Genomic DNA, 16,748 nt, shown 5'->3' with positions numbered 1-16,748 from the left:
TAAGAGAAAATACATTTAAGTACTGTCCTATATTTATTTAAAAAAAAAAAAAATCCCCCTATAAGTGGACCCGTGTCAAACCCGTGTTGTTCAAGGGCCAACTGTGTTTCCCTAGGTTTAGAGACAAGGGGAAGGAAAGTTAGAATCGGATGAAGGAAAGAAGAAGAAAGAGACAATTCATGGGCTTATTCTACGCATCTGAAGAAGAGCTTTTGCAAACGCATAAATATAAAGCGATTAACTTTTGGTCTTTGCTTGTTTTTGAATTTTGCACACTAATGAGATGTTCTTTTTTGTTTTTTAGGTCTTGAGTGTAATCATGGCCAAACCTTATGAATTTAACTGGCAGAAGGAAGTTCCTTCCTTTTTGCAAGAAGGAGCCATTTTTGACAGATATGAAGAGGTAAAGAAGTGTTACTAATCTTTTCTCTCAAAACATTCTTATAATTATTTCATTTTAATTACAGTATTGAGTAAATAGTCTTTGACATAAGTAAGAACATCTTTGAGATTTATAAGTTGGAATAGTTGGAAAGAGGCAAGTTATGAGATATAATAATGATAATGATACTGTAATTTATTGAGCACTCACCGTGTGCCAGATATAATCATGATAATGATGCTATAAATTATTGAGTGCTCACTGAGTGCCAGACAGTTTTCTAAGCACTTGTGTGTATTATTTGTTTAATTCTTCACAACAACCTTATAAGGTTGTTGCTATTATTACCGTGGTTTTACAGATGGGTTTCATGTAGTAACAGTTTTTGCCTAACGAAGTGCTTTTGGCAGGCTTTCTACATAAAACTTTGTATTTGTTATAAATGGAATAGTGATTGGACTTTGTGCTAGTTGTTTGCTTTGCTGGTTTCATTCGTACAGAACAGTTGGGTGAAAGCTTTGCATGGCCGGGCTTTCTATCATTTATTATTTGTGCCCTTTGCAAGGCGCTGTTGGCTCCAGACTTTCGATAGAGCAGGGGCTTGGGGCCACCAATCTATTGGGAAAGTTTAGGTCAGTGAGTTGAAGCCTCATCAGCATTGTAAATGTATCGTATTTCTTGGATTATATTTGAGTTTGAGGTGGATTGGGCAAGGGAGGGTGAGGAGACGCTGAGGCAAAGTGAAATGTACAACTTGCTAAGACTTCCATCTCCAGTCAGAATTGGTTCCCCTCAAAATCACTGGAATGTATGCGGTGGCTGATGGTGGTGGCCCACTCAGAGGTTTGGATTGTCGGGCCTTTTCATGAGGTCTGTGGACTGATGTGACTCAGTACTTGTCGACTTGGTTTTTCCAAAATGTGTATCCTAATACCCTCTAGATTTATACTGTAATTGCTTTGTAAGTAAATAAAATTGAGAAAGGCAAAGGATGGGCCCCAGTGTGGTCACTATTCCTTGTACTGAATTAAAATATTGAAGTGACAGCTGTTTATAGGACAAGCTTGGCTCCTTCCCTGAAGGAACAGCTAGGCTCGCTCTGCTATGAGAAGACTCAGAAAATATTTCGCCTGCTGGAGGCAACCACTATTAATTCTTTGGCAGTTTTCTTTCAGTCTTTTTTTGTTTGTTCTTTTTTTCTCTCTTCCCAAGTTGTGATTGTAATCTTTTGGAAATCTAAATCAGGACTTGCTTTTCTCTATTTCAAAGGATTCCATGACTCCGTATTGTGGGATAAAGTGAAATACAAGGCCTTCCTTGATTTGGCTCCTGCCTAATAGTGCAACCTCATTTCCCACCAGTTTCCTACACACACTCTCTGCTTTAGCCAAAAAAATTCCCTGGCAGTTCCCCCAAGATACTATTCTGTTACATGCTTTGTGCATGCTGCTCTCTTTTCCTAAAATGCACTTGTTCCTCCTAATTTGACTGATGAACTCCTACTCATCCTTCAAAGCCCAGATGAGAAATCTCTACCTCTTTGATCCCCATCCTTGAACCATTCAATAAGAATTGATAACCTCTTTGTGCCACCACTCACCAACCCTTGCACATACTACACTGCATTCGCATTTTATTTATTGTTTTTGTGTCTTCTACTGTATTCTGAGTTTCTTGAGATCAAAGACCATCTTTTACGTATCTTTCTCTGGGGACTAGCAGGATGTCTGAAACTGCCAAACTCACTGTAGATGTAGATTACAGAGTATTTTAGGTAGAAATGTTTCCAACTTGGTCTGGTTCTATTGCTTGTTCCTTTTCTTGATAAGTGAAATGGTGCGAGTACTTGATAATCTTCAAGATCTGTATAGGGATCTGAACCTCAATAGATTCAAAATATTAGGGTAAATCGTGTGACAGTTTTCATCTTTTAAATAAAAAATGACCAATATCAACAATTTGATATAGTTCAAGTTTAATACAAAGTAAGTTATTGCAGTTGGCTGATTTTATCCACTTTACCCAGAAGGCCAAGGACTGGCTTAGAAGCACTTACAAGTGTTTTTCCCAGGTAAGCCAGGTCCAGGTTGGGTACTAGAGTCACTAAGGTAGTGACCACTGACCCTTGGTCATGAGCTGGTGGGACATCATTTCCTGGATCTACTAGAGTGTCCTAAAGTTTGGCAGTTTCCTCAGGCAGCATCCCAAGCACCGGAAATCTACAGGATTACTTAAAAATAAATACTACATGGCTCCTAATGATTCAGAGAAGGTCATTTTGAAGAGATTAAATATAATCACTGGCTGAGTATCTTGACTACTGTCATATAAGCAGAAACACATTAGAGGAAAAAAGTACTGTTTTTATGCTTTATCAAGTGAACTGTGATTTGATGAACAAGAGGTTATTTTTTTTATTTCTCAGGATGAGTTTCTTTAGCTATTAATCATCACAACTCGCTCATATTTAGAAAACACTGATTTGCGTGGGCTTCTAAGGGCAATTGCTTTTCACCCAGGTTCCTCTGAAAATGAGGTAGAGGTCAAAATCTTGAACAAGGATTGACTACAACCCAGCTCAGCTTTCAACTTTAAGTGATATCAGGATTTAAGCAAAACAAGTTTTCACTTAATAAAGTAGATGTCTCTCTTCATAACAACATATCAAACAAGAAAGTCACAGTATTAGAAACTGGACCGTGGCCACTGTTATTACCGTTTCCCAGTCCTGTAAGATTCAGTTCTTTGGCGCCATGGCTGCTAAAATATTAAAGGCAACAAAATGCAAGCAGAAAAGGTTTGTTTCTACGGTGTGTGTGAACAGCAGTGGGAAATGACAGCTGATGGCAAGCGGGGGGGACAGAAATTTGAGAAAACACAGCCTGAGCATCCCAAAAGTGTCATAGCAAAGGGACCACTTACAAAGGAGCATAAATGCCTTCAGCACCATGTGACAACATTATCATGAGGGCCTTAGGGATCAGCCAAATATTAAATTATGTTCCACATACGTGTTTAAAGAAGGCAAGGAAGGGTGTCAGGCTGTGGGTGAGCATGCACAGGTCAGAAAAGTGTTTACTAGTCGCTATTTTTTTTTTTTTAAGATTTTGTTTATCTTAAACAGAGTTTGAGAGAGAGAGAGAGAGAGTGCACAAGCCAGGGGAGGGGCCAGAGGGAGAGGGAGAAGCAGACTCCCTGCTGAGCAGGGAGCCCGATGTGGGTCTCGATCCCTGGACCCTGAGATCATGACCTGAGTGGAAGGCAGATGCTCAACCGACCGAGCCACCCAGGTGCCCCTACTAGTCATTATTTTAAAAGTATATGTTATTTTGCCAATAACTGTAATCAGTGCAACTGCGTGTAAGCATTATTTTATTATTTCTGTATTGCTTTTGAGGTAGGCCTCATTTTTAGAGACTTTAACATAGCAGCTTGCATTGTAGCCCCTGATTATATTCCCATGCCACTTGCAAGTCTGCTTTTTACCTAACTCTACTTGATTTATAAGTTACTTAAATGCAAAATGTACTTCGTTTCCTAAGGGATGCTTGTTATTCAGTCTTTAAAGCAGAGATTTTTCTATTGCAGAGGCGAAAAATAGCAGTACTTTTTTAAAACACTTGCAACCCAAATGTCTCCAGCTCAGTCTCCTGACTTTCTTTTGAAAACATTAAAAGGCTGAAGATCGTATGCCCTGGCTACACTGGGCCTTCCCCGGTCTTTCCTAGAATTCCTACCTGCTGACACTCTCTTGGTGATGACTCACATCCTCAGTGCCTTCTTAACCTCTCCGTTCCCAGGACTGTTCCCTGCTCTGGTTTGTTTCGCTCTCTGAGTCCTTTGTATATATCATCAAATCCCCAGAACAAGACTGTTGTATGAAATAGACGTTCACGTAAGATTTGGTGGTAGCAGAGGAGGATTGGAGCACACAAGAGGACTCACTTCAAAATTAAACATCCGAGATGGTGCTGAACAAATTTCCTTTGCCAGGCTGGCCAGGGAGTGGCTCTCATTGTCTTCTTTCTCCCTCTCTCACACTGAGATGCACGTGCCGGCTTCTCTTCTTCTCTTCTTTTTGTAATCTGCCCCTCAGCGTCCTTTTCCGGTTTACCTATTACCCATGTCCCCTTTTCCACATGTCTCTTCTCCAAGTTAAAAAAAAAAAAAAAAAAAAATTTTTTTTTTTCCTTTCTCTCAAGCAAAACAGAAAATTTTAGTCCCTCTTCATCCTGAGTATTTTGGAAGCGAGTGTTTGAAGTAAAAAGGGAGCCAGACTTTCCTGAGACCTTTGCTTTTGCATAAGCTTGTATAATCCTCTCAGATAAGTGGTCACCAGTGGAGCTCTGCCTAAAGAAGATGGTCTGTATCTGTGCTGCCCATTAATCACATGTGGCCGGCCGGCGCTTGAAATGTGCCTGGTGGGCTTGAGGGAACTGGGTTTTTCACTCTAATTAATTTTAATTTAAATTTATCTAGCTGCACGTGGCCAGTGCCTATCTTACTGGGCAGCACCGTTCTCAACAGCAAGCTCAAACTACAACCAGATTTCTCTTTTTTTTTTTTAAAGATTTTATTTATTTATTTGAGAGAGAGAGAATGAGAGAGAGCACGAGAGGGAAGAGGGTCAGAGGGAGAAGCAGACTCCCCGCCGAGCAGGGAGCCCAATGCAGGACTCAATCCCGGGGACTCCGGGATCATGACCTGAGCCGAAGGCAGTCACTCAACCAACTGAGCCACCCAGGTGCTCTACAACCAGATTTCTCAACACACAGCGTTCTCAGTTCAGTTGGTGGGAATCTACAGTTTGCTTCAGCCATTTCTTCTTGGTGGCAGCCAGAGCAGAGATTCAAGTATTATTGTGTAGATGACTCACCTCCGGCCCCGGTCCTTCCCACGTCCCAGATCCCCAGGTGGGGGCCACCCCTTGTTGTCACCCATGGGACTTTATTGTAACTGAGGCAAGCCGCCTGGGTAGAGCCCCCTATTCTGGCAAAGCCTTGGTCTTTCTCCTAGCCCCTTCTACCCTCTACCCCCAACCCCCTCCCCCAAGACACACTTGGGTGGAATCCTTAGGTGCTTCCAGCTGGTGCCAGGACAAGGGAAACAATTAATGCCATCACCAGACCCAGTGGAATATCAAAGTGCAGGATCAGGACCAGCCTAAAGTAGGGCTGAGTGGGACAGGCTGATGTTGCCTCTTTCCAGGGCAGCTCTGAAATCGAACGGAGGGCCGTGCAGAGAAGCTCTGAAAGGCCCGGACAGCCTACACACCCCAGGCTGTTCATCAGCGAAGTGAAGAATTTTCTAAATATAATTTTCAAAAAAAAAAAACAACTGAAAACACAACCCTCATAGAAAGTATTTTGGCTTCAAGATTTATTTAACCCCTCCGTGAGGACACTGGCAGGATGGTAAAGCTAGTACTAAGAGCTTTGGAGGGAGAGAGTTGGACAGTTGACCTTTGAACAACTCAGGGGGCGGGGCCCTGACCTCCACGCAGTGAAAAATCCACGTATCACTTTTGACCCCCCCCCCAAAACTTAGCCGCTAATAGCCCACTGTTGACCAGAAGCCTTACTGATAACCAAAACGTTTGAGTAACACATATTTTGTATGTTATATATATTATCTACTGTATTCTTATAATCCAGTAAGCTACGGAAAAGAAAATCTTATTAGGAAAAGCCTAAGGAAAATCCATCTACAGTACTGTACTGCATTTATCAAAACAACAACTACAACAACAGAAACAAAACCCTCCACATCTAAGTGGACCCATGCTGTTTAAGGGTCAAATATGTATAGTCAAGAGAGGAAAGCTGATGCAAGTTTTTGACAAAATTTGCTACAAAGCTGGTTTGTTGTCCTGTAGGGCAATAAAACTGTAACTCCTGGTTGTCTTTTCTACCAGCTATGAATCACATGCATCTCTGCAGACACAAAACATTTGCAACGTATCTAGCTAACTGCAAAGAATCTGGGCCCTAAAAAATAGTAACTACTTTTGGTCAACCAAAAGTACTTTCTTCTATAGAGATAAATCCTCCTTGGGTAGGCCTCTTAGACAGTGGTCCCTTAGAATGTCAAGAGGATATATTGCGTTTTTTTTTTTTTTTTAGATCTTCCCAAATTTTGGATCATTTAAACTGACTTGTACCGACAGGGTCTGGATATTAGGCTCAAAGAGTAGAGAAGAATTTTGCCTATTACTTGTATTTGCAGGGAAGGATGCTTACAGATTCACCCTGATGGTAATAATCGTCATAATATTTATTAGTCTTTCAACTTTTTTTTTTTAAAGATTTTATTTATTTGAAAGGGGGGGAGAATGCTCACTCATGAGAGAGCAAGCACATATGGTGGGGAGGGGCAGAAGGAGAGGGAGAAGCAGACTCCCCACTGAGCAGGGATTCCTGACGTGTAGCTGGATCCCAGGACCCCGAGATCATGACCTGAACCGAAGGCAGAGGCTTAACTCATTGAGCCACCCAGGTGCCCCTAGTCTTTCAGCTTATCTAAAAGGTGGACAAAACATTTAATGTAGTGACAAAACCGAATGAAAAATTAATTTTACCCATGCACAGTAGGAGTGCAGGGAGGAGTTGGAAAGTAGAAATGGTTGGAGAATTAGAGGGAAGACCAGAAGGTTAATATTCTCAGTGGGAGATATTGCTGATGTTTAGTTGATGGTACATGGAATAGAGGCTCATACATCTATTATTTAAAGCCTAAAATTGCCAATCACAAAGCCAAAAATAACATAATTTCAAATTTGGACTGGGGGAGTGGAGAAAAAGTAGGGAAATTAGTTCAGTGGAGTTTAATTTTGGTATTTTTATCCTAGGAACCTATTACTACATGTGCCTGGGGGATATTAGTTCAGGAATTGCTTGTCTTGCCACAAATCTCACTTTCTTCAAACTTCAGTCCTCACTGGAATTGGACATTTAAAGCAAAACCAAAAATATGTTGAGATCACTTCGTTATCCAACAAATTAAGTTCAGATGTCTCATTTTGAAACTCAGCATGTGGCCTAGACGCCCTGCCACCCTCACCCCTCTGTTTTCCCCCAGTGTCAGGTTGTGACGAGGCAGGTGGTGGGTCGGTCGGATTCCTTGTGGTATGAGAGGCTGGAAGGGGTGTCGGGTGCAAGAAGCTGACAGGGGATGCCTAAGAGAGCAGGCCCCCTTCAGGCTGAGTCTTGACGGAATAGTCAACCAGCTGATCAAAGCGTAGCTGAGATGCGGGTGGAGCCCACTTGCTCGAGAGCATGGGTGTGGAATGGGGGTGGGGTGCGTGGGGGGAGAGGCTTGTCCAGCTGGGGCAGAGGGGAGGGCGCTAGAGGGTAAGAGTTGAAGTTACACACGGACAGTGTCCACACCATGGGGGCAAGTAAGGGGACAGGCTGGGTATAGGAATGAATCAGAGGATTTTCTCACCCAGTGGGTGTAGAAAGTGAAGGAAGATAAGGACTGTAAGGTGAGGTGGGGATTTCTGGCACCAGAAGCTAGGGTGGGCTCTGATGCAGGCACAGAGAACACCAGAGAAGGGCTACGTTTATGGATGCGCTTCGGTGGTTTCTCTTCCTGAAATCAGAATGGCACTTACCATCCTATCTTCCATAGTACCTAAGAAACATTTTTCTTATAATAGAAATCGCCTAAGTTTTAGCTAAAAATAAACTAAGCAGAAAGGGAATTGAGAAGCCTAACTATCCAAGAGGATGAACAAATGGATGCACGCTCAAGTATGAGAATAAAGGGCGTAGAACCGGGACGAGGAGCTTGGATTTCTTTCTGGTTGTTATGGGAAGTGGAGAATGACATGCTCTGATAGACATTTTGGAGACAGTTAACTTTTGGTAGCTATGTGGAAAATTGTTTGGGAGGAGGGGACAGGCAAAGTGCGGGTAGGAGATCTGAGTGCATGGTTAGAGAACACCAGGAATTTAATTTAAGGAAGGTGAACTAGAGTCTTACTCCTTCCTCCTCCTGGCTATATCTCCATAGCCAATTTTCTTACCATCCCTGTGCCTCAGTAGAGATGATAAGGTGCGTGGGTCCAAGGATTTTGCAGTTCTATATCTGCCTGCCTTCAAGTACCCTTCTTGTCATCTCAGCCGTGTGACTTCTTCCTCACAGGATAGGGAAGTTATGGCCAGGTTCCTGGGCACTTAATCAGTTGGGCTGAACATGGAAACAACCCAAAACTGCACCACCTAGCATCAGCCAGGTTTTTGCAAAAACACCCAGGCCTGTTCCTTCCTCTAGATCAGATTTAAAATTTTTTTTAATTTATTTATTCTTTTTAAGTTGGTTCCATGCCCAACATGGGGCTTGAACTCAAGACCCTGAGAACCAGAGTCGCATGCTCTACCAACGGAGCCAGCCAGGTGCCCCTAGACCAGATTTCAAAACAACAGTTCTGATAATACTACCTGTGCTTTCAAATTCCCAAAGCTTAGAGCTCGTTGGCATCCAAACCTGAAGCATTTGAGGAAAAGTCTGTATGGTTTGGAAAATCCCAGAAAGTAAGTGGACATGAAGGCAAAAAGACTCTGGTTTGAGCCTTGACCCAGATATTTGCAAGTTACGACCTCGAGCAAGTCCTTTCACCTGTCTGAGTGAGCATCTGTCTTGCCTCAAGTGCGTTGGGATATCGGTGCCAGAGATTCCTAGTAGGAGTCTACGAGTCACCCGTGTGTGTGGATGGGATGTGTCTTCGGAGCAAAGGCTCTACCATGGTTGAGGCCATGTCCGTTTTGTTGTGTCCCAGTGCTTGTCTAGAGTAAAATGTTCAGCCAGTAACTCAAAAGATAGCAGTGCAAACTCTTGGCATAAATAATCAGACTTCTAATGTTTCTGCCAATAAATGGCTTGAACCTCTCCCCTCTTTGATTTTCTACCTTAACTTAAGAGTGAGGGATTGATTAACAGAAGCCCAGGATAATCCCAGGTTTTCACTGCATAGATCCCTGGTGCACATTTGCTCCTTTACTTGTGGGTAAGGTTAGAGGAGCAATTTTAAATCACAGAGTTTGCGGACCCGCCCTCTGTCACTCTCTGCCTCTGAGTGTGTAAGCTGCAGGAAGGAACCGCTGCCCTTGGTAAAAAGGAAGTGTGCCTTGATGAGAGCAATGAAAACATGTGTGTTAAATGAGAGGTTTTTCCAGAGCGCTAAGTACAGACCTATCCAAGGATTTGGAGACGAAGAAGTCTAAAAGTATTAGAATTGTAAGAGACAGTTGCCCCAAGGAGAAATAACCAGAGGTCAGGCTTGACTGACCACCAGGTAAAGTTATAGCAAGGAGAACAAGTGTGAGCCTGATTTGAAGTCCCACTAGGAGATATGACGTCAAATCTGGAAGGAGCTTTGAAGCCTGAAAGGGAAGAAAGGCATGAGTTAGGAGAGTGAAGAGACAAGGGTATAAAAGGATCAGTGATTGGTCAATAATTGTATCAACTTTTGCTGTGATGTTACAACACAGCACGCCAAAGCTTAAAGACATAGCAGGGCCAAGCTTTCCTCTGCCCTCTTAGGTTCAGTGGCTGGGGCTAGCAAATTAAGCTGACAAAAGCCAGATGGACAGGAGAAAAGGCATACAAATTTTATTGATGTTACTATTTTTACAGGCACAGGGGCTTCACAGGAAAGTGAAAACCCAAAGAAATGGGTAGACTCAGAAGCTTACATACCATCTTAACAAAAGATGATAAATTGTGGAGAAGCGACCAGATAAAGGGAAAGGGGATTTGGGCTTCTAGGGGCAATAAATTGTGGGAAGGCAGATATATATATATAGGGAAACTAATGGAAGATAGAGGTTATTTTAATAAGGTTTGTTTGTGCAGACTCACCTTGGTGCCGGCTGTCTTCATGCCCATAAAACTCCCTGGAGAGGGAATTTATGGCCACCTTCATTTCTCAAAAGTTTCTGCTTTTAATCAGATAAGGGAAGCTTTGAGGGGGCCTCTTTCTGCATCTGTTGATTCTCAGTTATTTTCAGTTCACTATAATCCGTATGCCCAAGTGGCATATTTGGGAGTGTTGTATTCCAATCCCAAAGTTTAAGATAGCAACCATTTATATAGTCTGTGATTCTGTGGGTCAGCCATCCGGTGGGGCTCAGCTGGGCTCACTCAGGTGTCTGCTGGGCTGACTTGGGGCTGGCTGATTTCAGGTGGCCTTATTAGTGAGACCTTCTCCGGTCCACCTGATCTGTCATCCTTCTGCCAGCAGGTGAGGCTTGCTGTCTCTTGAGGTCAGCCGTGTTTCTGCTGCATTCTTTAGACCAAAGCAATCACAAGACCAATCCAGACTCAAGGAGTGGGGACATACACTCCACCTCTTGATGGGAGAAGCTATAAGTCACATTGCAAGGGGTGTGGATGCAGGGAGGCATGAAGGTTTGGGCTGTTTTTGTGATCAATCACAGTTCTCTTAGGTGCTCTTTATGTAGTCTGTCATCCCATGGTGAAAGGCTTAGGACAGCAGTCAACATACTTTTCCTGCAAGGGACTAGATACTTTATCAGGCTAGATAAGCCATAAGGTCTCTGTTACAAATACTCAACTTTGTGGCACAGAAGCAGTCACAGAACATAGACAATCCATAATTGAATGAATGGGCTATGTTCCGATGAAATTTTATTTTTAAAAATGGGGGGCATGCTGGATTTGACCCACAAGCTGTAGTTTGCAGACACCTTGCTCAGAAGACAAATAATGTTAAACAGAAATGAATAACACGTTAGTTTGGGTGGTAAGGGTACTTTCAGGTTCAGGTAGTTACTTGGAGCTCATCATTTGCCCTTACAACTGTCTTATTTTATTTTTAGGTTAGTCATTCTCCACTTCTTTTCCTTTTTCTCTATCAACCACTTCGGTCTTTCTTCTCTATAAGATGCTCCAGTTTGGTTTGTTTTTCCTTATTACACTTTTCAATTTTATGTTTTTCCTCTCCATGAAGTTTCCTTGGGTTTGCTTTTCTTCATTTCTTCACAAGGATAGAAGATAACTATTCCCCTGGAGGAATAGAAGCATCTCACCCATGAAATAGCATCTGAGCCAGTCTCATGGAAAAGTCTATGACTTGAGATGCATGCTATTCAAGGGTGCAGGAAGGTCTGCTTATTCCTGGAAGACATGAGACGCATCCACTAGGAAACTAGAGAAAGAAATCTGGGGTGGCATAGATTTACGAGGAGCATGTGGAAACACAACAAAACAATATACGAGGAAAGTGTATAAATAATGAGCCAATAAAATTAAAAAACAGGGGCTGAGAAGACACTTAGGTACTAGTTCCTTGTTGCTTCTATTCAAGCTGAAGTGTAAATAGGAAAATGCTCAGTATTAGTTCCTTCTAGCCGTGTCTGTGACTGTAGGTGAGCAGGTGAACAGTGGCGAAGGCAGGCATTTCATTCGGGTGGATGAGTGCAGCCTTGTGGATCTCCAGGCTGATGGTGAAGAGGCCCAAAGGATGCATTCCCTTGGTGCATTCTCTTTGGGAGTGCGCTCTGTTAATGCGTGTGGTCTAGCCAATGAATTAATAGAGTTCATTGAAGGGTGAACAAATGAACAGTCAAGTGAAATATACAGCATGTTTTAAAGTAAATCATCTTCAAGTCTCTTCTTGAGTAATACAATTACGTTTCTTGACCAGCTGCATTAGCAGCACCTGGAGCACTTGTTAGAAATGCAAATTCTCAGGCCCCACCCCAGACCTGCCGAATAAGAAACTCTGGGGGCAAGCTCCAGCAATCCCTGTTTTAAGGGAGAGGCTCCGGGGTGATTCTGATGATGCAGCTTAAGTTGGAGAACCACGAGGCACAGAGCAAGTCAGGGAGTTTTGGATTTCCTTAGAGGGGAAAAAAAATTAAATACATTTCAGTTCTTTACAGCTGATCTCCCCCAAACAAGCAAGGCAGATAAAGGGGAGGGGACTGTTGAATAAAAGAAACTTTCCTTTTTCCAGAGGAGTTGAACGTATCAGATTTTATTTTGCTCTTCAGCATGCTAAGCCCTTGACATCAGTCATCTTCTTTTAAACCCTCAGATGGTGTTAAGGATTAAATGAGATTATTTTCCACATTATACAGAGGAAAGAGAAGCCTAAATCAATTAAGGAATTGCCTACTATTCAACCTGTAGTGATCGATGGAGACTGTCTCCAGAACTGACGTATTGACAAAGAGAACACACATGAATTGCAGCTACCTGCATTATGACTTGGGACCTTGAAATGGCTGCCATTTGCAAATGATGAAGTTCAAAATATGGCACCTTGGAATGTTGAATATTTTAAGTGAAAGGACTTTGAAGGTCATTCTGAATCATCCCTCCTCCTCCCCCACTCCCAAAAGCAGGGCACCACATGTGAGAGGTGCCCTCCCTATACCTACAAGAAAGAAGCATCCATATCTCCAGTGACAAAGGTACTCCAAGAAGAATTTGAACAAACAGGCCTTCCTAAGACACACCCCCCCCAATTTACTACACTTAACCTCGTACTCCTTGACCTATCCTATTTCTAAATGACTGTCCACGCTTCATCAAACCTAACACAAAAATACTCAGGTTTAGCCATTTTTTCTGGTGTTCATTTTCTTATGCAGACTCCCATGTCACATGTTAAAAAAACAAAATTCATCCAAGTAAATGTGAAGATCAAATTGGCTTTATTAAGCAATTCACAAATTGGGTAGCATCCCAGCAATCCATCCAGCAAATAGAAAGAAGCTCTGTTGAGCTGCAGGAAGGGAAAGGTTTTTAAAAGCAGAGAGGAAATGGAAAAAGGGGAATTATTAGCAAAGAACGCATTGTTTTAGGCAAAGTTGCCTTCCTAAGGGGAGCGGAAGGGGCCTTTCAGTGGGCTGCCTCTTAGTGCTGACCCTGAAACTCCAGGTTGGCTGGTTACAGGCCACCTTACTTTCGGGGTTGAAACTGCAGTTAGTTTAGGTATTAAGTCTTGGTTTGCTGACAAGGGCCTTACCATAAGTGACTTCATTTGGGGCCTGTGGTTCTTTTTATTATACATATAACTTACAGTAAATAAATTTGCATGCTTTTCTGTTGCTGATCTGTCTTTGTCAGTTTAATTCTCAGACCTAGTCAGGGACCTTGAGAGGATTAAGGAAAACTTTTTTCTTTTTAAGATTTTATTTATTTGAGAGAGAGAGCATGAGCCAGGTGGAGGGGCAGAGGGAGAAGCAGACTCCCCATTGAGTGAGGAGCCCGATGTGGGGCTTGATCCCAGCACCCTGGGATCATGACCTGAGCTGAAGGTGCCCCAAAATGTTTTCTTCTCCTACAGTTCTTTGAAGATATGTAAGGTGTTTAAAAATTATTTATGTATACACACATACACATAGTAATGGAAGCTACTTAACTTGATTAGTAACCTATTTGCTTTATCTATTTCAGACCATAAATACTGTATTACTATATCCAGGAGTTCTTATTTTGATTCTTTTAAGGAAATGAGGATGGAAAGAAATTTATTTATTTATTTAATTTATTTATTACAATTTTATTTACTTGAGAGAGAATGAGCGAGAAAGAGAGAAGGAGTAAGGGGAGGGGGAGAGGGAGTAGCAGATTCCCCACTGAGCAGGGAGCCTGACATGGGGCTTGCTCCCATGGGATCATGGTTTCATGACCTGGGCCAAAGGCAGACACTTACCCACTGAGCCACCCAGGTGCCCCAAGAATTTATTTTTCATATATTTGCCCCTCACATCAAATAAGTGCCCCTCAGAACACTAATACCTCTACCTTATAATCAATGAAGATCAGTCTTTAAGGATAGACAAATATTAACCAGGACTTTTTTAGTCTCCAATTTTTTGTGTGGGTACGGGGAAACTAGGTAAAATGTACTGTATGGAAGGAACATGATATTTTCTTTCAGTCAATGAAAGTAGACATAAAATATCCTCAGTGGGGAAGCCCGTCTTTTAATACTTAATATGGATAGATTCCTAAACACATGTTTTTAAACTCCTTACTCTTGAAGCCATAAATAGTAAGCAGTTACCTCTGAAATGGTACCTTGTCAGAAACATGTGATGCGTGTGTTGGCTGAGCCAGTATGGTTTCCCAGGTCTCGAGGTCGCCATGATCTTTCTGCTTAGGAGTTCCCCTGAGGACAGTTTTGCTGGCACCCCTACTGCTCTCCCTCTGTGGCTTCTCTTCTCCCAGGTACCTAAAAAGGCAGATGATCCTAACTGGTGAAATGCAAAAAGGAACCTAGTGTTTGGATCCTCACCAAAGTCAAGCTGCCAGGGTACTATTTGCGAACGAAGAAAGGGTTTGTACTAGGTGGTATTTAGGGTAAAAACCTCAGCTGGAGAGCTCTTTCTTGAAGAGTTTGAAATACACATAGTTGGTTAAGGGCATGGGTTGGGAGTTAAACAGAAATCGCTTTAACTTTGGCTTGCACCTCAAGAAATGGGACTGTAAACCAGTCTTAAACCCACTGAGCACTAAGCCATAGCTTCCTTGTCTGAAAAAATGCGGGTGGTGGTACCTACATCACAGAGCCATTATGAGAAATAATTAAGATGGGTATTTTTAGAATGTGAGTTAGATATACCTCTCTTCTGGTTTAAACCTTCAGGGGCTTTCCAGCTCATTTCAAATAATTTCCAAATTCCTTCCTATGGCCTATAATCCCTCTACATGACCCGTCACCCTCCTGTCCCATTGATGTTCCCTGCAAACACTGGGCACACTTCAGCCTCAGGGCCTTTGCACTTGCAGTTCTCTCTCTGGACTGCTCTTCCCCCTATTTTATCAGCACACCCACCCCCTCCCCCCCAAAAAATCACACATCACCCGTACCCTTTTAGATTTTTTTACCTTCACATTTATCAATTTCCTGATATACTATTTTTTGTTCATTATCCAAATTCCCCCTAGAATATAAGCCATGAGAGCAGATCCTTTGTTTTTATTTACTGCTATATTCCCAGCAGGGAAATCATTCGTCACCCAACAGTTGCTAATAAGCACCCACAGTGATCCAGCAATTCCTTAGCTACATATCTGGGACTCAAATTTTTTTTGTTATTTAAATGGTTCCTAATTTTTAAGGAATTTTAAGTGTACCAAGGAACTGGAACTGGAGGTCCTTTTCGGGGGTGGGGATCTGGAGAAGGGTTAGCAAGAGATCTGCCTGTGGCAGTCATGGAAGTACGCCACTGACCTCTCCTTCCATTGGACCCCGCCACGAGCCGTGTGGTCAGTAGACAGCCTCCAGCTGCCACAGCTTTGGCACCCTTACAGCGTTCATAATGAGGTTCCTAGCCAGTGAGTGACATGGCAGAGATTCTGGAGCTGGCCCCTGTCTGCCCGGGATGAGGCTGGTGGGCAGTCCATGCTTCGGGAATTCCATCCGCCTGGTGGAGACGTTGTCAGAGCCATAGTGCAGTCAGAGACCCTTCCTCTCTCCTCTCTTCTCACAGGTTTTAGTCTTGCCCCATGGCTCTCCCTGCCTGCCCCTGCTTCCTTTCCCCTTCCCCCAAGCAGCAGCCCCCCTTTGGTGTAGAACAGTCATATGCTAAATCTTCAGATCTGCAATTTTCTACAGCTCTGTGCTCACTGCAGAATTCTCGAGGTGATAGCAGTAGCCCTTGTGTGCATGTTCCAGTAATTTCTGCGCTTCTTTGAGACAATAAAAAGTGATAGAGCCAGGATGGGCCCTAAGCTCCTGTGGGACTGTATCTTTGAGGCCCAAATGGAAGCTATTTCAGAAGACAAAGTGGAAGGGAGTGACCTCTCATGCAGTTAGTGTAAAGATAGGCATTTTTTTAAAATTTTTTTATTGTTAATGTTAATCACCATATATTACATCATTAGTTTTTGATGTAGTGTTCCATGATGCATTGTTTGTGCATAACACCCAGTGCTCCATGCAGAATGTGCCCTCTTTAATACCCATCACCAGGCTAACCCATCCCCCTACCCTCCTCCCCTCTAGAAACCTCAGTTTGTTTTTCAGAGTCCATCATCTCTCCTGGTTCGTCTCCCCCTCTGACTTACTCCCTTTCATTCTTCCCCTCCTGCTATCTTCTTCTTTTTCTTTTTTCTTAACATATGTTGCATTATTTGTTTCAGAAGTACGGATCTGTGATTCAACAGTCTTACACAATTCACAGTGCTCACCATAGCACATACCCTACCCAATGTCTAGATAGGCATTTTTTAAAAAAGCTGAATTATTTAAGTAGAAAATGCATACATTTAGAGGGCAATTTCATGGATGTCTGTTGAGATTCCTTTCAATGACTCTGTTCAACTTGGACTGACATCTCCAGGTAGCAATAGCTGAAAACATTCTTTCCCTGACCTGCTTCTTCAG

The 16,748-nt window shown here is 42.7% G+C and overlaps 1 protein-coding gene across 5 annotated transcripts in view; it reads left to right on the top strand.

The window, feature by feature from the left end:
• Window positions 1-310: 310 nt before the first annotated feature.
• PLCB4 (phospholipase C beta 4) overlaps window positions 311-16,748 on the top strand; it is a 171,595-nt gene continuing 155,157 nt past the window's right edge. For 4 of the 5 annotated variants that reach the window (XM_028112973.2, XM_088026248.1, XM_028112974.2 and 1 more), the window contains exon 1: window positions 320-403. In XM_028112973.2, coding sequence (XP_027968774.1) covers window positions 320-403 — 84 coding nt within the window. Of the gene's footprint in view, window positions 404-16,748 lie in introns of all 5 variants that reach the window. The other variant, XM_088026249.1, reaches the window with a different exon arrangement.

This window comes from Eumetopias jubatus, unplaced genomic scaffold, assembly GCF_037043125.1.
Source record: "Eumetopias jubatus isolate StellerSeaLion01/CBP00866 unplaced genomic scaffold, mEumJub1_p1.0 scaffold_9, whole genome shotgun sequence".
Taxonomy (NCBI): Eukaryota; Metazoa; Chordata; class Mammalia; order Carnivora; family Otariidae; genus Eumetopias; species Eumetopias jubatus.
This window is presented reverse-complemented; position numbering and strand designations above follow the sequence as displayed.